At 26.6% G+C, this 22,196-nt stretch overlaps 1 protein-coding gene across 1 annotated transcript in view; it reads left to right on the top strand.

Moving 5' to 3' along the window:
* LOC145838842 (putative phospholipid-transporting ATPase IA) overlaps positions 1 to 22,196 on the top strand; it is a 46,372-nt gene that overhangs the window by 9,420 nt on the left and 14,756 nt on the right. Inside the window, exons 8-19 of the mRNA XM_082946465.1 lie at positions 4,068 to 4,158; positions 7,341 to 7,440; positions 8,131 to 8,229; positions 11,836 to 11,922; positions 12,460 to 12,603; positions 12,666 to 12,799; positions 12,959 to 13,124; positions 13,435 to 13,546; positions 15,628 to 15,749; positions 20,042 to 20,208; positions 20,369 to 20,420; positions 21,945 to 22,029. Coding sequence (XP_082802591.1) covers positions 4,068 to 4,158; positions 7,341 to 7,440; positions 8,131 to 8,229; positions 11,836 to 11,922; positions 12,460 to 12,603; positions 12,666 to 12,799; positions 12,959 to 13,124; positions 13,435 to 13,546; positions 15,628 to 15,749; positions 20,042 to 20,208; positions 20,369 to 20,420; positions 21,945 to 22,029 — 1,359 coding nt within the window. The remainder of the gene's footprint in view (positions 1 to 4,067; positions 4,159 to 7,340; positions 7,441 to 8,130; positions 8,230 to 11,835; positions 11,923 to 12,459; positions 12,604 to 12,665; positions 12,800 to 12,958; positions 13,125 to 13,434; positions 13,547 to 15,627; positions 15,750 to 20,041; positions 20,209 to 20,368; positions 20,421 to 21,944; positions 22,030 to 22,196) is intronic.

Here is a 22,196-nt window from a genome sequence, read left to right as displayed (position 1 = left end):
ATTTTTTTAAGACTCAGTTGTGTGTGTTTTATTATAAACTTTTATTATAAACACTTTTAATTCTCAGAATAGTTTTTACAACCGTAATGTAGTTTACTAATAGTATTTTTTTCCTTGTCTTCTTACATATTGTGTACTTTTTTATAATGATGATATTTCAATTAGGTATTGAAGCTTGATTAACACTAAGTTTTATGCTTTTTCAATTTTTAGTTAACTTGGCTAGTTTGATATAACTTAGACATTTTGCTGTTAAAGTGGCAACCATGTAAAATACTAACTAATTAGTAATAAGGTATTTTATTAAAGTATTTGAGAGTTAATCATGTTAAAAATTCGTTTTAGATTTTTACATAACAAATAGGTATTATATTTATTTAGTTATATAATTACTGAATTTTTTAAAGAGTGTAAACTATTTTAGACGCAATTTTCTTTTTCTAAAATAAATATTTTTAATAGTACAAACAAGGCATAAAAGTGACTTCTAAAACATTTTTAAGCTCGAATTTTTATACAGAGTTAGGTTATAAGTAAAATTACAAAATATTAAGTTTAACCTATTTAATAAGAAAGTACATAGTTTATTAAGACTTAAGTACATAAGTCAATGTAAATTTTATTCTATAAAGTATTTATAATTTAAATAGAAATTCTCTGTATATCTAAAAGTAGTTTGAAATATCAAAGTGAATAAAAGTAAAACTTTCTCTAGTAAGACTAAAAGCAAAATATTATTCAAATGTCACTAAAACTAAAACTGCGGCCCGCGAAGACTTGGAAAACTTGAAATTTGGCCCGCGAGCACCAACTGCCTGCCGACCCCTGTTCTACTGACTACTTAAGAAAAATAAAAAGCTAGTAGTACTTAAAAACATCATATAATTTGCAGATAACGTTTATGCGAGTGATCAATGCGGATTGATCAAGAAAAAAAAACTGTTTTGAGTTTACCTTTAAGTTTTCTTAGCAATTCGAATTGTAAACAAAATGTTTATTTAAGATTGTTTTAGCCTCTAAAATATAAACAAGCTATAAAAATATTAAAATTCAGTGAAATAGTCACCCAACTAGGATTTTATTTAAACCATTCAACATCAGTTTAAAACTATTTATTATTTAACTTTACTAACTTAGGAACAAACTTAAATAAAAAACTACAATGAACTTGTATAAGAAAAGTTTTTAAATAACTTTTATTAACACTGATGTAACTTAAAAAATGTTTTAAGATTAGTACTTATACATTTGTATAAAATAAAATATGTTTTTACTGTAAATGTTAGTAAGTAAAAAGTTGTATTTTTTGTCAAAAAGCTGACTTTTTTAATTGATAACATTTTTTAATTTCAGTTTATTTATATACTTGTAATTTAGTAGAAAGTTTAAAGAATTAAAAAGCTGTAAATAATTAGTTTAATTAAAGTTCAACAACTTTTGTTTTAATATGTTGTAAAAATATCATATTAAAATGTTCAGTTTGAAACATGGAGAAACTCAAACTTAAATCAAATTTGTTTATCATAGACTGTCTTATTGTGTGAATATAAATAGACTGGACATGTAACTCTTTATCTTGGGCAAACTAAATTTGAAAAGCATTGAAAATTGTTACATGTAGTATTAAAAAAAATATGTTAAAAAAAGGCCTTTTTAAAACCAAATTTTAATAAGTCATCCATTATTTATTATGATGTTACTAGAAAAAAAGCCAATTAAAACAATAATTAGTTTAAAAACTAATTTTTCTTATAACATTATAATTGTTAAATGGATCGTCTTAAAATTGGAGTTGGTTCAAATTGGTTTTTGATAAGTTATATACAAATTTTCAATAAATGTATAATGATTTTGCCAAAAATAAAGTTTATAGTCAGAACTGCACTCTACTTTTTTCTATATTTAAATTTATATATGATAACTTTTTCTGAATGCATAATATTTTAATTATAGAATTTGTTGATTTTAATTTTATTTCAGAACGGTTAGAAAAATTCAACTTTGTGAAGTAAAACTTAAAAATAAGAAAATTAGAATTGTTTTCCATGGAAAATGGCTGGAAAAACTGTAGAAAGTAAGATATATTTTGAAGTAATAGTACTTTGGTTCTTACTTATCCTTTTCAATGATAACAAGTATCAGTATTTTAACTATCTTCAGAAAAGATGAGATTTAGATTTTACAATAACCACTAGACTGCCTTCAGTTCAGTTGTACTGAATCCTGTTTGCAAAAAAAAACCATCAGTCAAACTCAACCTTTTGCAAAGATAAATGCTTTCTGGGAACTTGTTTAGATTGAAACACTGATTTCTTGTTAGTCTAGAATGAAAAAATTTTTAGATCTTCTCTAGGAAAATGTTATTTGTGGTTATACAGTGCAGTGTCATGCTCTATTCTTCAATGATAAATGTATTCCAAAATTTAGGTTGCAAAATTTAAAATGTGTAACTTTACCTATCTCTTTTAAAATTAACATATAGTTGTTCATAAAAATTGCCAAATAAAATAATTTTTATTGAAAATCTTTTGTAGTCACACATTGGTTTGACAGAAACTGACAAGATTAAAAATAAAATAGTATAGCCCTGTAGCTCAAATCTAAAAGCAAGTGTTTTCCAACACTGCAACTAGAAATCACGCCAACAATCCAACTATTGTATCACTGCAATCAAATTAACCTACAATAACTATAATAATAAATTGCACAAAGTGCTAGACCATTGACTAGAATAAAAATGTTTTATAAAACTATCCACTAAATATTTTTTACTTTTAGAAATAAGACAAAGTTAATGAAATTTAAGATTGTATAAGTCGTCTAATAAATTAATAAATAGTCTACTATATGAAACAAGTATATAACTTAGTAATAAAGAAAACTAAATAAATAAACTATTGTTTACATCAAAGTTCTTAATTATCTAATAAAATAAAATTTGAAACTTAAAAAATCAGATGAGTGCAAAAGATAATTAAAATACAATCAGAAGGACTTCAAACTTATACAGATGAAGCAAAATATTCTTATAACAATATTTTCCTATAATCCTAATTCCAATAATCAAAGCAATGCTTTTAAAGATTCTCTGAGACAGTTGACCAAAAATTTGAGGTCAAAGCAATAAGGAACGCTGTTGGTTTTGGTTTTTCAGTTCAAATTTTAGTCCTTTTGAATACATTGTGTTATACAATGAACCTATCAAACAATTGTATTCTACTGTGGTTAAAGTAGTTTGCATCATCTTACAAACTTGTAAATCAAACATTAGTTAAGCTTCAGCAAACCAGCCTTTATTAAAAAAGGATTTGTTGGGCATACAATAACCATATTTAACAATTTGATTAAGTAACAATCAGCAGCTGCCAAGCATTACTGAATGTGAAGATAAGCATGTTTTCTGCCTGATTAAATAAATCTGGAAAGTTGCAGTTTTACAAAAAAAATTTTATTGGAATTAAAAATATCATAAAAAAATGTTTTTTTTTATGGTTGTGGACTATTTTTTAATGATATATACAATTATTTATAATAAAAAGTGAAACCTTTAGTCTGATAGACCTTAAGTGTTTCACCCTCATTAACTCTTAGTTTTAACCTAACCAATCATTAACACTTGTAAAGCAACACTAGTAGAATTATATATTTTTAAAAAGAATTATATATTTTTAAATTATATATTTTCTTTTTAATTATATATTTCATAATTATACATGCTTTTTTCTGCTTTTTTTCTAATGTGTGTTAACATTTTATAGACTCCGTAGATCTGTTCTTAAATTTATTTGAGAGCAGTGAAACGCCGTTAGTTGAAATAAAGTTTTAGCACAAGAACATCTGTGATATTTTTAAAAAGTCAAATGTGTTAAAGCTGTTCATTAAAAAAAAAACCTCTTTGACAAATGTTTCACTTCTTTTTTAAAGGCCTTTGAAAACCTAAAAAAAAGTGATTTCAATTGAGGAAAAATGTCTAATGGTCAATTACCTATAGCAGTTTTTAATACCAGCTAAATTTTTAAACTTTTTAAATTAGTTTAACTTTTGCTAATATTATTAATACATTTCAGCAACAATAGAAACATCTAGCAGAGATGATGACAATCTTAGAAGAGTCTCTCCTGATCTTCAAGATGTTAATTTCAAAAGCAATGTTGTCTCGTAATTGTTTTTATACTACTTTTACTAATAAATTTATGTTATTTGAAAATTAAGCAAAAAGCTGAACTGTTATACTTCTTACATTGATTTAAAATATTTTTAGTATGTTTTTCTAACAAGTAATTAGATAACAAAATTAATTAAAGAAATCATTACATAATATATTTTAATCAATTTTTATACTGTAAATACAATTTTTATGATTTCATTTAGTATTACTTTTTAAAGAAAATTTTACTACACTTTTAAATACTAAGGTAGTTTACCTGAATTAGGGGTGTGTATTATACAGCCTGCAAGCCTGATCTGGTCTGCTAACAAGTAATCTTTAGTCTGCCACCTGTTATACCTTAAAAATGTCTTGTTCAAATTAAATAAGTTGAGATTTTTGATAAAAAATAGTTTAAAATGTATTCACTCTGTATTTAGAGGTAGGGAGTACAGCACATTTTTTGGTCATGTTGTAATATTCATTCAAGTACATATGATTTGAATGTGTTTTTGCTTCATTAAGAACAATCTGAAAAAAAAAATAAAAAGATTTCAAAAAAAAAGTTGGCCGCTCGAAAAACTAGTTTCACCCCCAAAAATCACATACTTTTTGATTTTTTGACTTAAACAGTAATAAAATTAGTTATACAAGTCCTAAACTTATCATTTATATCTTAAATGAAAGCTTATAATTATAGGCATAAGTTAAAGACATTTCAACTGCTATTGTTGTATTATAACGTCATTATTACACTAAATATGCAAATTTTTCTGTACTATTGTACTTTTTTTTCTAATATAAAAAGCAAATTCTTCTGCCGTTTTACTTTTAGGTTTTTGATTTAGAATATAAAATGTGTCGAGTCAGCTAGGAAGAAAGATATTACTGTTGTAATGTCATTTCAATTGCATGTTGATATATATAAAATACATTTTAAATCACTTTCCGTTATTAGAAATTATGATTATTGAGAGCACCTGTCTAAGAGTAAAAGATCTAGACTTATATATCATAGAAAGTGCATGTAAATTTATTTAAGTTAATGTAATTTATTCTTCAAATTTAAGAATTTTAATTTAATTAAACAATAAATGTTTATCTGTATTAATTTTTTTTAGCTTAAAGTATGTTATTGTTTTCAAATTACTATTAGTTAAAGTTTATAAAGTATTGTACATCTACATTAATTAAAACTTAATTTGTTAGTTTGTTTAAATGTTTTAACTATCTAATTCTAAAGCTTTTTATCAAATCTTTTTTAGTTTTAAGCTCATAGCAGTTTATTGTTATTGTATTTACTTATATAAAATGCTCTCAATAATTTTAACTTCTAATAACTGAAAGTGGTTTAAAATGTATTTCATATATATATCAACATGCAATTGAAATGACATTATATCAGTAATATTTTTCTGCCTAGCTGACTTGACACATTTTATATTCTAAAACAAAAAGTAAAATAGCAGAAGAATTTGCTTTTTATATTAGAAAAAAAAGTACAATTTGCATATTTAGTGTAATAATACAACAAAAGCAATTGAATTTTCTTTAATTTATGCCTATAATTAAAAGCTTTCACTTAACATATAAATTATAAGTCTAGGACATGTATAACTAATTTTATTACTGTTTAAGTCAAAATTCAAAAAATATGTAATTTTTGAGGTTGAAATCAGTTTTTTGCAAAATTGTATATTTTTTTTAGATTCTTTTTAACTAAGCAAAAACGCATCCGAATCATATGTACTTATTTGATTTTTACAATATGACCAAAAAAATGTGCTGTAATCCCTACCCCTACATTTTACAGACAAATTTTGCACATTTAGGGTGATTATGACGTCATAATACATCAAAAACAGTTAATATGTCAATAAGTGTAAGCTTTCATTTAAGACGTAAATTATAAGTCTAGAACATGTAAAGGTGATTTTATTACTGTTTAAGTCAAAAAATCAAAAAGTATTAGATTTTTGGGGGTGAAATTAGTTTTTTAAGCAGCAAACTTTTTTTAGATTCTTTTTAATGAAGCAAAAACACATCCAAATCATATGGACTCATAAGTTCAGCAAACATCACCCAAGTACTCCCTACCCCTACTGTATTCTAAACTTATGTACAGATTAATTCTTATCACTAATTTTTTCATGCATGGTAATTTTAATATTTAAAATATTTTTATAACTTTAATAGCAAAAAAGTTTAAAATTACACACTAGCCATATATTTTTTTTCCAGCCAAGGATAAATTTTTTGAAGCAAATTTGGCCCACTAAAAAAAAAAATTACTCATTCCTAACCTACCTAAGAGCTACAGTATTATTTAAAGTTGTTCTTTTTAACAATTACTGTACATACATTCTTTAGAAAAGAAAATTGTAATAAATTAATTATGAAAATTGAACTCAGTTTTATTAAGTTTCTTTAAAACGTGCAAACATGAAAGTTTTTTTTTTTATGTATTTAAAAATTTTTACAACACAAGAAAGTTAGTTCTATTAAGGGCAAAGAAGGGGGGTTGGTAAGACACTTTTTTTGAAAATTAGTCTTATTTTTAACATAATTTATCAAGCTATCAATTACTTTGTACTGCTTTTCAAAATTCAAAGTAACTTTTAAGATTTTAGCCATTAAAGTTAAAAAGTTTAATAGGTTCTTAAGGGGAGGCGCAAACTTAAATTATAGATTTTTTCACAAAAAAACTATTGTCTCCTTCAGTTTTTAAGCAATTTTATTAAACTTTCTCAGAGTAATCTTTAATAAACTTTGACATTTGTAGAAAACATATTTTTCGATTTTTTGTTTTATTTAAAAAAAACAAAAAAAAGATTATTTTTGTTTTTTTTAAATCTGCTTCCTACAAAATTCTTATAATTTTTGAAAAGAAAGTTTCCTACAATGTGAATTTAAAGTAAATAGCTTTAAAAATGAAGAGGATGATAGACTTATAGTGAATTTTTTAAAGTTTAAAGAAAATCAGCCTTGAAAATTTTCAATTCCCATAGGGTTTTGTCAGATTATTTTTACTTGGTTATATCTCAAAAATAAATTAATTTTTTGACCCAAAGTATAACATATTATTTACTCTTATGCTTTTAAATAATCTTAAGCCAATGTCTGTATTTAAATTTTACAATTATTAAAGTAAGGACTTAAATAAAATATTTCTCAGTTATTCTTTTATATACAGAACTGCAAAATACAATCTGATTACATTTTTACCAAAGTTTCTATTTATTCAATTCTGCAAAGCAGCAAATGTGTTTTTTGCTTTTATAGCAATTCTACAGGTATTTTGTTTATTAACATTTAAACAATCTTATTTGCTTAAGTTTTTTCAGCTTGTATTTACCAAAAATATTAATTCAAGTGTTTTTAATCAGTAAAATTAATGAGTGCTTATGTATATTTTTAGGTAATAGTTATTTTAGTTTGATTAAACTGAGTTTAATTTTTGTGCTTTTAGAATACCCTTTAAACGAGTTTACTTTAGGATAAAGATTGGAATATTTGTAAAAATAGCATTAGCAATTACATGAATCTTTATTGTTTATATAGTTAAGTTACTAATAAGAACTTAAAAACTTCGTTTTTTTCAACTTTTCTTCTAATTTAGCTGTGAAATTTCTAGTATTTTTAATTTTGATTTAAATTAGTAATTATCCCAATGTATACATTATAGACATTTTAATTTAAAAAAAAGGAAGTTCTATGCACATTTAACCTTAACCTGTAAACATGTATTCAAAATTTCTAGTTTTATAAATTGTAATTCAATAAAAAGAATATTATTTAACACTTTTATTTCACAGTATTTTAGAAATGTGCAAGTAAAAATTCAAAATCTGTAAAGTATTTTATTAAAAGTCAATTAGTATTCAATGACCTTAAAATAAGGTATTATAATTCTGCTCAATTTAAAAACTTTAAAGAGAATCAAATAAACGTTAAAAAGATAGTTAAAAAATAATTTTTTTTAGCAAATTCCTAATGTTTCTCCCACTGGAAAATTCACTACATTGGTTCCATTAACCTTTATTTTGTGCATAGCTGCTATTAAAGAAATTTTTGAAGACTATGTAAGTAAAATATTTCAAGCTATAATTTTTTTGCGTTTAATTTTTATTGTTATATGTAAAAGTTATTTTTCTCATTTAGACATGTCTTTAGCATATTAAGCATAATTATTTTATACCTTAGATTTGTTTCTTAGCAAAAAATTAAAGATCTCTAATTTATAAAAAGAGATCATGTGTTTTTATTTTTTCAAAAATTTGTTCAACAAATTAATTTTTGATCAAAGAGCTCTACACTTTGAGCGAAATATAGTTTGATAATTAATTTTTTAAGAAAATAAAAAACTATGATATTTTGTATTTTAACACAGTTATAACTACATGTTAATTGTCGTCCTTTTTTATACTATAAGTTTTGTTGTTAGAAATCAACTAAAAGTTCATAGAAAGAATGTATTTTTATTTTTACAGATGTTTATTTAGCAAATTAAGTTTGCTGAAAGAGCTTGTAGGTAAATTAGATAAAAAAAATATACATACAAAAGTAATGGAAAATAAATTGTTAATTCAACTAGTTGAAATATATAAAACGATATAAAGTTTGACAATACAAACCAAAACAAATAATTATCTTGAGACAGTAGCTAAACAGGGAACGGGTCTAAATTGCACAAGGGGACTAAATTTCACGAGAACAAAATTGCCTGAGTGCACAAAGACAATTTTGCAAGAGTTACATTTTTGCACGAGAGTGAAAAAATAAACAGAAAAAAAAAAAAAATTATTTAATAAAAAAAAAATACAAAATAAGTTAATACTCTTAAAAATAATTTTTAAAAAAGCTTCCGAGGGTAAAAGGGTTAGGGGTAACAGTAATAGTAAAAATAAATAAAAAATTTCAATAAAAAGTAACTTACCGACCGAAAGTAAGGGTTAGGGGTAACAGTGATAGTAAAAAAAATAATAAAAATTAAATAATTTAACCCGTGCAAAAGTATCTTCGTGCAATTTAGACAGCTACCCAGCTAAACAACATACTTTTAAAAAACTCTAAACTAAATTCATCTTTCCATATTTTGTAGCAAAATTAATTTTTCAAACTCAGATCATATAACAGTTTTTAATTTTCAACATTATCTATCTTTACTGGTAAACCATTATACATTGGTTTTATCACAATCTATAATTAGAAAAAAGCAACAACTAGGTTTTGTTTTATAACTTTTACTCTTTTATCTATTCAAAACTATAACTTAATTTGAAATTCTATTTAGGTTTTGTTTTAATTTTAAGGAGATAATAAATTTTTGATAGACTTATTAGATTTTAATTTATTTAAAGTTACGTAATTTTTGCTTTTAAGCAGGTCAATTTTATTTTTTAAAACGTAAGTATGTAAATTTAACAACAGTTATTTGGTTTTAGAGTTTTATACTTTCTTATCTTTCTTATGGTTCTTGCTAAAAATTATAACTTACTTGATCAATTACTTAATTACTTAGTTAGCTTTGTCTCAAGATAATGTTGCTATGGTTAGTATTGTCTAGTTTTGTTTTTGTTCCATATTTAAACTTATTTCACTATTAACAGTTTATTTTCCATGAATTTTACATGTTTTTTACTTAAGTTTTAGATAACTGCAGTGACAAGCTCTTTGAGCGAAACTTAGTATGCTAAGTTTAAACATGTAATCTTTTTTATAACTCGAACCATTTTTTAATTTAACAATGTATTATACGCATTAAAATGCTGGGTTCAAGTATTGACTGTAAAACTATATAAGTAAAAGTAGCAACGATTTTAAAGTTATATGTTATATAATATATATTATATAATATATTATATGATAACTCACTAAAAAAGTTGTTTTTTAGCATTTGGTTTTTCAAATTTTCTTAATTATAACTAAGTAGTTACTTTAAATTTGTATCAACTAAATATTTTAAAAGAATTTGTTTGATAGTTAGTTTGTTTAGAGAAATAATTCAATATAGTAAATTGTAATTTGAGGAACATATTTCCAATTAACTTTTCAATATAGTAATGTAATAAAGTATGATGAAAAATGTTATTAAATTAGCTTTATAATGATATACCAGATCCACTATCCGGATCTGACCGGGTATTGCATTATTTCACTACTGTCCGGTTCCGGCCGGGTCCTAATTTTGTGGCTCCAATAGATCAATAGTTTTGGCTTATGTTAAGCAAATTTAGATATTGGGATCCAATTATGTAAAGAGAACAATAGCCATTTTATTTGTTGAAAAAAATATCTTTACATAAATAAATAACCACACTAAAGTCATTACAAAATGTTACATTAAAAGACGCATGTAAACTATTAAGCATAAACAAACTCACAATGTCAGTATTATTTTTTTATAATTTTAGTTGATGTGTATTGTATATTTACAAGTATTTGTTTATGTATTTTCGTTGCTATCAAACAAAATTTTTGATGAAGAAAACAAGGTAAACTTTTTATTTGCTCTTTTATGCCATACAAAAGCATAGAGCTGTATCAATAAAAGCATTATGGTTGATTGCAGTGGTCTTCAAGCTAATCATAATCTGTGCACCTTAAATTGCAAAATTAAAATTCTGTGTACCCCAATGTTCGAATATCTACTATAGGTTTTAAATTTTTTGTAATATATAGGGCAGGGTTTCCCAAATATTTCTCAAAAAAACAACCATAAAAACCTCTTTAAGATCTTTCTTTTTTTTTGCTTTTCATCATCAACTCCAGAATATCTAGTGTCAGTTTCAAAAAAGTGTTCTATACTATCTAGTATCAAAATTTAATATAATTTTTCCAGTTACGGTTCATGCACCCCTAAATAAATTTTGTGTGCACTGGTGCGCACACTTTGAAGACCACTGGATTAATGCATAGTAGTTTTGCTTCCTTACTACATAACAAACCAATGTTTTATTATATCTACTGTTTAAGATTTAAAAGATTATTTTTACTTATAAGTAAATCAGTTTAGAACACTTTTTCAATGTTTTATGATAACATAGTCAACTTATCTGTCGTTTTGTACATAACAGGCGAGATTTATTTGACATGAACTTTCTGGGAGGCTTTACTTTATAAGTAAGTTTTATTCAAAAAAAAGCTCAACTAATAGGATCCAATGGATAACAAAGTTCTGTTTTACACTTTAAGTTTATTAGAACACACACTGTTTTAAGCATTAGGAATTGTTTAAAAGAAATGAATGTACAAAACACAATAGACAAAACTATTTAACTTATAAGATAATTAGTCTAAACAAAAACTTAGTGATGATCATTTATTTATTTATAACTTGTAATTAGTTTTTTTATTGAATTAAAAGTGACATTTGTATCTGGCAGGATCCGGCTTTTTTTCACTAATATCCAGGTCTGGCCAGATCCTACTTTTTTAAAATGGATTTAAATCTGACTCTAGCCGGCCAGATCCTAGTTTAAAAAATGAATTTGCATCCGGTTCTGACAGAACCTTAATTTCAAAAAAAAAGATCCGAATCCTAATTTTGTGGGTCCAGCAGGTCAACAGAGCTATATGATCATAAAAAAGCTTTATGCAATTATATTTTGTATTTCAGATGATAATGGTTCTTTTAATTTATACTGTGTTTTTTTTAACAAGTTCATTATATCAAAGTTTAATTTCAGAAAAGACATGTTGATGACAAAAATATAAATTTCAAACAATGCCTTGTTTATATTAACAATGCTTTCAAAAAAACATTATGGAAAGAGGTTAGTTAAAAGCTTTTTTTAGTTTTTTACTTTAATTTAAGTTAAAACATTTTCAAGTAAAAATTAGTTTTTATGGCAAATATACTTAGTATAAAATTAGATAACTTAAAGTATTCAAACTATAAATTTGTTCGTTTTAAAAATGTTTTTTATGTTTAACCTTAAGGTAAACAATTTGTTGATAAATAAGATTAATGAATAAGTTTTCCAGGTAAAAATTGATCAAATAGTGAAGATTTTACCCTCTTGCTGATAAACAATATTTTTTACTAGATTTTTAAAATCTGTTAAACGAAGAGCACTTATTGGTTTATAGCTCCTAAAATTATCAATTCACAACTAAATTTTTTTTGAATCAACAAATATAAAATTTTGTCATATTGTGAGGGTGAATTTATAATTCCTTCGTGTACATTAAAGCCTAAAGTTGAATAGTTTTAAATCTGGAAAAAAAATATATCCAATGAAGATTAATAGAGAATTATTAGATTAAAACATTTCATTACTATAACTTAATTAGTTCAAGACACTTTCCAGGTAAAAGTTGGCGAAATAGTGAAGGTATGGAACGGACAACCATTCCCCGCAGATTTAATTCTACTGTCAAGCAGTGAACCCCAGAGTTTGTGTTACGTTGAAACTGCCATGCTAGATGGTGAGACCAATCTCAAGTTAAAACAAGTAATTTTGATAATTTTAATTGAAACGGCAAGTGTACCATGTTGATAAAAAACCATGTGCAGGCCATTGAAGAAACCACTCACCTGCAAAGTGAGGAAGACTTGCAAAATTTTACTCCTTATTTCGAGTGTGATCTGCCAAACACTAACTTATATGAGTTCAACGGAAGCATTCAGCTCGAACCAGGGACACAAAAGTTTGTACAGAATATATTAAAAACTTGATTAAACGAAAGTTTGATTAAACAAAAGTTTGATTAATATTATTTTATTTTACCAATTCTTTTTTTTATTACTTTAATCACTAACAATTACAACAACAAAAAATTAAATATTTCCTTTATGTACTAAAACAGACACTCTTTGTCTTCCAACCAAGTATTGCTGCGTAGCTGCATCTTGCGCAATACGGAGTGGATCGTAGGAATTGCAGTTTATACCGGCCATGAGAGCAAGATTATGATGAATGCAAAAGAAACTCCCATTAAAAGATCCACTATTGAAAATTCCACTAATTTGCAGGTTGATGTATTTTACATTACATAGTAATTACCTTTACTAATTTAGCTAAATAAAATTTAGCCTCTACTGTGGTGAATGGACTTCTTCTCCTAGTTTTTTTATACAGAAAAATAATAGCGTCAACAGATTAAAAAAATACTAGTTTTTTAAAAACTTTTTTAATGTAGCAACACAAAAATTGATTAAAGAAATGTGTATAAAAGTTCTATATATGTTTTTTTTCAAGTCAATTTGTTTCATGATAGCAACTTACCTATCATGTTTTTTATACAATTTTAATTAAAAACTAAACTGTATTTAATTAAAACAGATTATGAATTTGTTCTTGATACTTATATTTGTGTCCATCATATCGACAGTGGGTTCACAATTTTTCCACCAATCACAACCTGAGGAAAATCTCTGGTACGTTCCCTTCGGAAGTGGTCAGTTTTTGTTTACAAATAGTTTCTGAGGTAGATTATTGTTTAAAAATTAATGTCTTCTTCCAACAAAAAGTACTTATTTTCCTATATTTTGAAAATTTATAAACAAAAAGAGCTATAATAAGTAAAAGTTGTTTGAAATTAGTGATGTACCGGACCCAGATCCGGACTTTTTTTTCAAATTAGGATCCGGCCGGAACCGGATCCAGACTTTTTTTTCAAATTAGAGTCCGGCCGGAACCGGATCCGGACTTTTTTTTCCAAATTAGAATCCGGCCGGATCCGGATATCAGACAAAAATGGCAATATCCGGCCGGACCTGGACCCGGATAGTGAGTCCGATACATCACTAGAATAAACTAGCCTGAGTCAGAATGAGGTTTTTAAAAACTGAAAAAAAAGAACTTTAATCTAATAATAAGTAGAACAACTAGCCACAAGGTTTACAAATTTAGGTGTTATTTACAATTAAAAATCTGAAATCAAGTTCTTGAACAAAATAAACTAGAAAATTACAAAATATTGAAAACTGGATTAGCTAAAACTCATTCAAAATCTAAAAGAAAACTAGCCTGAGTTTTTATAAAAAACTAAACTAGCCTGAGGCAGTCCAAGATTTTCTAAAATTCCCAAAAATTTTAAAATTAGCAGGGTTGCCACTGTTTAAGTCAATAAAACTAGCTAGAGTGAGTATAAACAAGCCTGAGTCAAAATGAGGTTTTTAAAAACTGAAAAAATTACTTTAATCTAATAATCAGTAGAACAGCTAGCAAAGGTTGACAATTTGGTAGTAAAGTTGTGGACTGATTGTGGTACACTTAACTTATTAGTACTACCCATCATAATTAAATCCTACCTTATTTAATTAATATCTTACAAATACTAAATTCTAACTGAGACTACTTTCTATAATCAGACACGACAGTTTTGAGTGATGAATCTTTTATATAAAACACAACAAAAAATGATAGCTTATACAAAACCATTAATTACTTTGGTAACACTTTAAAAACTGGAATCTATTTAAATCTATATCAAAAGGCTTAAAACAAAAAATTAAAAATTAAATAAAACTTTTAGCAAACAAGAAACTGTAAAATTTTTAATAAACTATTAAACTATAAACCTGGCTTAAATATTTAAACAATTAAACACCTGATGAAATATTCACTTTTAAAACAAAACACTACTTACAATAAGCATTCACAAAAACGTTCAAGATGTTTTGTTGCTTCACGCTACATACCAAACTAACTAACTGCTTACATATAAACTGCCTGCCATGTTCTGATGTTTTGTTGCATCAGTATTTAGTTTGAAAAATTTCGTCATATGATTCTCATTGGCTCGTACATTCAACCGTATTAACTCTAAATTTTCTCTGAGCTCAACTTTAAACAATAAATAATGCAAGTATTCATTCCAAAGTTTTCAATTTTACAACATATGTAAAGAGTTGCATTTCATGAAATGTTTATTTCATAGTTTAAATGTTAACAAATGTAAATTAGTCACGTGTACAAAATTAGCCAATCACGGTAGGTGTTTTTTTTAACTGACGAAAATGACTATTATTAATTTACACAGGGTTTGTTTTTGATAAAATACTTTTCAGTATGCTCTTTTTTACTAACTAGACCCGGATCCGGACTTTTTTTTCAAATAAGAATCCTGCCGGAACCGGACCCGAACTTTTTTTACAAATTAGAATCCGGCCGGATCCGGATATCAGACAAAAATGGCAATATCCGGCCGGACCCGGATAGTGAGTCCGATACATCACTATTTGAAATCTTCATAATTAACAAATACTTATATTTTGAAATTAATAAATACTGTTTGTAAATTTCCAAACAAAAGTTAGATAACTGTTAAAATTACATTGGAAAATTTTATTAAAATCATTACAAATTAAGTAATCTTAATGATAACTAGTCAAAACTCTGTTAGAAAAATCTAGTTTCGATTTATTTTAATTTTTAATATTACATTTATTAATTTAATGAGATCTTTAATTTAAACTTTTATTTAATTTTGAAAATAGCAATTTTGTTTTATAAATGTTTCAAATTTCACAGAGCATTCTGGGCCGGTGAAATCATTCATTACCTTTGTGATTGTGTACAACAATTTGGTTCCCATTTCGCTTATGGTAACATTAGAAGTAGTGAAATATGTTCAAGCCATGTTTATCAATCAGGTTATATCAGTTTCTAATTAACTTTTTTATTTGTAGTGATTGTGAAATTATGTACAGAAATGAAGCCTCTTTTTTATGATAAAATAATAAAAATTTAAGTTATTTAAAAAAATGATTATTTTAAAATAGAAATAGTCAAAAATTGCTGTAAATTTTTAACACGGAGAGACGTACTTAAAAAAAATTATCTCATATTTTGGAACTATATAAAGGATTGTTATATCTTGTTGCTTTGTTATATACACAATATTTTAATAATTGAGTTGTTAGTAAAAAAGTATATAAATAAAATAAACCTATTTTGTTAAACACTTCTGTCTAACTTTTAAGCATTTTAAATTAGCTTAGATACATGCATTTTTTTGCTTTAAGATGGTATTTTAATTAAAGTAAAACTATTAAATAATTAATTTTGAAGTTTAATATGTCATAGTTTTTTAATGAGTTAAAAATATACAACAAAGGAAACGTATTTTGTATATAAATATACTTCTTTTCCTGAACTTTTAGTTCTGTAAAAATATACGTAGCACTTAAAGGAAAAGAAAAACGTGTCATATAGAGTTTAAACGTCTCAATTATATTTGTTGTATTATTTTGTCGCTAACCGGGTCTACTTATACACTTTTTTTGGCCTGGTTTATTACGCAACGTGCGCTCTAACTTGTATAATAGAAGTCCCCAAGATAACGCTTAAATTATAATTGTTTTAACTAAACTAATATGAATTACTTACTATTTACTAAAGGTTTAATCAATCAGTTACTTATACTAATTTAAACTGAGTTCGAATTTGTGATAATGATTTTATTTACAATGAAGCTGCGAAACGAAAAGATGATAAAATACTGCACAACATTACACTAATAAATCAAATTATCAATTCTTTTAAAAGACGACAATACTCGAATAACAGAAACTAAACACTAAATGTTTAAACCAAACTCAAAAAACATTCTAAAATCGAAATCACTTCAACAAGATTGAAACCATTAAAACTTAAGTGCAGCAAAAAGCTGCACTGAGTTCAGACCACTCTAATGCAGTAGAAACTAAAAAAACTGAACCGTAAATTAATCGAGACTATTGACTTTATATCGCTAGAGAAAAAAGAAGAAAGTAAAAAAGAGACAATTACCGCTCACGCGGTACATTTTCTCCTCTTACCTTCGTACTTTAAAAATTTATTCTTGGTTTTCCGAAAAAATACATTAATTTTTATTCTCTAACACTTGTAAGAATGCTTAAAACTCCCTATATAGAAAAATGAACGAAAAAACGACCGCCGACTTTTACCTCTTTAGTTTAAAAAGTATTACTTTACTTAATTCTATAAATTCTATAAACCGGTTTAAAATACACAAAAATGATAAAAGTATGGTACAGTTTTTCAAAATAACAGAAAAATGTAGAAAGTTCAAAAAATCTCCTCGCCGCCGGAACTCGCTCCGCCCCTGCACATCTCCACGTCGTCTGACCGGTCCACGCCGATCCGTCTCCTCGCCTCACCCAACGGTCTCTTGGCGCCACGTAATCCGTCTCCTTGCCTCACCCCGCGGTCTCTTGGCGCTACGAAACCGTCTCCTTGCCTCAACCAGCGGTCTCTTGGCGCCACGGAATCCGTCTCCTTGCCTCAACCAGCGGTCTCTTGGCGCTACGGAACCGTCTCCTTGCCTCACCCAGCGGTCTCTTGGCGCCACGGAATCCGTCTCCTTGCCTCAACCAGCGGTCTCTTGGCGCCACGGAATCCGTCTCCTTGCCTCACCCAGCGGTCTCTTGGTGCTACGGAATCCTCTGATCCGTCTCTCCATACATCTCCTCTTTCAGCTCCTCGTTCCTCACCTCGTACATAAGTCCCCTCTACCGCTCCTCGCCGATTCGTTTCTCGAGCCGTTCGTGCGAAAGTGCAATTAGAATGTACGTCACTACTTGATATCAATTTTAAAAACAAGTTAAAACATTAAAAGATAAAAAAATTCAATTTACAAACTTATATGCTACTAGTTAGCAACAACATTGCATTAATCCATTAGTCTATTTTTATTTTAACTTTAAAGTTTGTTAAGTTTCAAAGTAAATGAGAAACATTTTTGGCTCCAATCAATATACAGTAATTCTCTACAAGCTTTAAAATAAAAAACATTTCACATTTTACACGAATTAGTTGACAAAACAAGCATTCACATGCGTCTCAAAAGTTTAAACTTATTTTCGTAAAAATATAGCCAGTGAACTTGTACTGATTTTGAAAATTTTAATATTCTAAAAATTTTAAACAAAATTGTTTTTTATTTTCAGATTTTAAATACCGGGTAAGACATTAAATAGCTCGAATGACCTTGTTAAAAATTATTTTTTGTAAGTACGGCTAGCTTTAAAACAACAAAAAACATGCCAATAAAGTTTGTTAAAAGCAATTAACAAGGTCATTGTAAAAAAAAAACTTTAAATATTATAGTTTAAAGTTTGAACATAACATTGTTGCTAAATATAAAACTCAATTAAGCTTCATAAATTTAAGAAATTTCACTTTAATAACCGATTATGCACTCGAAAACAAGTTTTAATAACCTCATACAAATATTTTTACAAGGACGAACGAAAAAACAACAATGTTTTTTACATGCAGTTTAAAAAGTTTATTACCCGTTATAGTTCAAATTAAACCGATTGTTTGAAAACAAAACAATTAAACTTTACAGTTGCTAACTTTTATAGACGTTTAAAACTCTTTTTGTTATAAGAAAGTTTTATTATTAGAAGCCTTTTATTTCATTTTAATTTTTAATAAAATGTTTAAAACGATTGAACGATATTTAATTAATTTGACAAAACGCGGAACAACTTGAAAACAAGACTAACTTTTGTTAAACTTGCTCGTACAAGTTTAAAACTCATTTTGAAAAACGCTTCAACAATGAATTGCAATAATATCTACACAACAAATACATTTTAGTTCTAACACATGTCGATTAGCCTTTCCCCAAACCACTTTAACATAAAATTAAACACAATAAAACTAATTACCATTAGAAAAAAACAACTCAAATCTATCACAAACTCGAACTACTTAGTTGTTTTTCCAACTAGAAATTTTAAACTCATTTTTATAAATTTTACAGACCTGATGACTAGGTTAAATAAATGCCATAAAGTTTATCGAATTTATACTATTATTAAATTAGGTTTATTCCACTCTGTCCCCATGTCACCATCTAAAAAACGTAGAAAATTTAATGAAGGTATCTGTGTTCAATTCCAGCTATAAATAACTGGACGTCCGGGTCATCATGTCGCCATCCCTAGAGGTTCTACTTATACAACTATTATTGGCCTGATTTATAACGCAACGTGCGCTCTAACTTGTATAGTAGATGCCCCCCAAGATAACGCTTAAACTATAGTTGTTTTAACTAAACTAATATGAATTACTTACTATTTACTAAAGGTTTAATCAATCAGTTACTTATACTAATTTAAACTGAGTTCGAATTTGTGATAATGATTTTATTTACAATGAAGCTGCGAAATGAAAAGATGATAAAATACTGCACAACATTACACTAATAAATCAAATTATCAATTCTTTTAAAAGACGACAATACTCGAATAACAGAAACTAAACACTAAATGTTTAAACCAAACTCAAAAAACATTCTAAAATCGAAATCACTTCAACAAGATTGAAACCATTAAAAATTAAGTGCAGCAAAAAGCTGCACTGAGTTCAGACCGCTCTAATGCAGTAGAAACTAAAAAAACTGAACCGTAAATTAATCGAGACTATTGACTTTATATCGCTAGAGAAAAAAGAAGAAAGTAAAAAAGAGACAATTACCGCTCACGCGGTACAATTTTTATTAACAAGAACCTAGAAATGTACTACAAAAGAATACAAAACATTTATCACATTTTTCATAACAAACTTGGTGGATATATTTTAGTCTTTAAAAATATAGCTGTCGATAATGTTTGCTAAAAAATATCTAAATAAAACAATTTCTTTGAAATATAAAAACTTTTAAAATTTTGGAACTAAATAGAAACCTTGTTACTTTAATAAATTAAGAACTCTTTAAATTGTTGTTGTTATAAATTTTTTAACCAGACTTTCGATTTATAAAAATAGGTATTCTGTGTTTTTCAACAAGTTAAAAGCTTACTAAAAATCTAACAACCGTGAAACTTTCTGCCATTCAAGAACTTGTTATAGTTTTCACAGATTTCAAAATCTAAACAAGTAATTACGAACATCATTGATTTTTTGTATTTTTTATTTTATCTTTTCAAAGGACTTGGAAATGTACTACGAAGAGAACGATACGCCGGCCAGGGCCAAAACGTCAAACTTGAACGAGGAGCTGGGGCAGATCGAGTACATTTTCAGCGACAAAACGGGCACGCTCACCCAAAACATCATGGTGCTCAAAAAAGTGACGGTCGCCAGCGTCAAGTACGGGTGAGTTCAGTTTGTAAGCAATAGTTTCAACTGTCAACGGGTGTATTTTGGTTTAAACAAAAATTTTAAAACACGCACGGTTTAAGAAGCGTTGGCGTACACCAAGTGAGTATTTAGCAATAAAATTTGTTTTTAAGTTGACAGTAAAGTATTGTTTCAGGGAAAAAAATGAATTGCCCTCTTTCAGTGACGTTACATTTCTTCAGAAACTAGTTAGTTTTTGTTTAGTTCTCGTTTACGATTTTGACAGTTGTAGCATTTACTTTTTCTAGTTATACTTGAATAAATGTACTCATTTTTGTAGGTGTACGAGAAACTGTTGGTATATTAAATAATATTGTAATTTGTTTTAAATCAAATAAATCAAAGTTCTCGACTTAAATAGCTTTAAGGAGATTTTTATTTATTATTTATTTTTACGGTTTATTATAAACAAAACAATGTTTCACTTTTATATTGGGATATAGGAGATCATCAGTTGTTATAAACAAATCTGAAAAAAGTTTTTGAACAAAATAAATGGAAGTTATGTGAAAATATTAAGTAAAACAAAATGAAAACCAAAGTATTAAACTTATGTTTGAAATGAAAGTTTGTTTAAACCACAAGTTTAATACTTTGGTTATCATATTTATTGAATAACTATTTTAATAAAGAAAGTAAGCACTTAAAAGTACTTTTTTTCAAGCTGTTTTATAAATGGAAATAATATTATTCATCTTTAGGTTTTTATCCATTATTAGTGATTTAATAATTTTTTAACTAACTGTTTTTAACTTTTTCTAACATATTATTTGACCGTACTTTTGAGCGTCGACTTCTTTATGGTGTTCAATTAACTTACTAATTATTAAAGTTGACTTTTTTGAATATCACATATTATTACTTTTCCTCTTTTTTTATAACTAGTCATACTTCTTTAACAAAACATTTAAAAACTTTACCTGCTCTTTCAACAAATATGCTTAAAAATGCTGGTATTTTTTGTTAAACCACAAGTTTTTAAACCATAAGTTCAATACTTTGTTTTTCATTTTGTTTTACTTAATATTTTCACATAACTTCCATTTATTTTGTTCAATAAAGTTTTTCAGATTTGTTTATAACAACTGATGATCTCCTATATGCCAATATAGGAGTGAAACATTGTTTTGTTAATAATAAACTGTAAAAATAAATAATAGGTATATTAAATAAAATAAACTTTTTTTTATATATCAGATTATAAATTAAGTAAAGTAACTAGTGTTTAAAAATAGTTTAGCTTTGAATGTAGATTAGATTAGCTTTCGATTGTATATTAACATAACTTTTTTATATGTCTGTTTTGCGTTAGGATTTTACAATAAACATGTTAACTTGGACATTTATATATTTTTCATTTATCTCGAGTATTCTAACACTGGTAAATACAGTTTTAAAAATTTATGTCAACTACGCTTCAGTTTAGAGTTTTTTTTTTAATATTGATTTTAGCTGAATTATAAATATATCAGACTATTTAGTATTTATCAGTAAAGTATTTTATTATTACTACTAAGTGCATTATGTATTCTTTAACATCTTAAACTATTGCTAATTATTTATAAATAAAATTTTTAGACCTACAATAAACAGAATATTTCAAACCTTCCTCTCATAAATTGACTTATTCAAAACTTTTTTTTTTAATTCTGAAAAGTAGTTTCTTGGTGAATATAAAAACAGTAGATAAGCTTTCAAAATATTTTGCACAGAAAAGCGGCGACGACTCGGTCGTTGACTTTCTCAGGTTGATGTCCGTCTGCCACACGGTCGTACCCGAACTGATTTCTGAGGAAAGCTCCACCCGCGACCTGGTCACTCCTGCCGGCCTGATCAATTTGAGGCAAGACAACCACGGCTACAAGAACCTAGAGTTGGTTTCTCAATCACTTTATTGAGACTATTTTGATATACTACTATTTTTGAGTTATAAATAATAATACTTTTACATAAGTTTTTTTTTT

The sequence above is a fragment of the Thalia democratica genome, chromosome 6 (assembly GCF_965202585.1).
Source record: "Thalia democratica chromosome 6, ktThaDemo2.hap1.1, whole genome shotgun sequence".
NCBI classification, from domain to species: domain Eukaryota; kingdom Metazoa; phylum Chordata; class Thaliacea; order Salpida; family Salpidae; genus Thalia; species Thalia democratica.
This window is presented reverse-complemented; position numbering and strand designations above follow the sequence as displayed.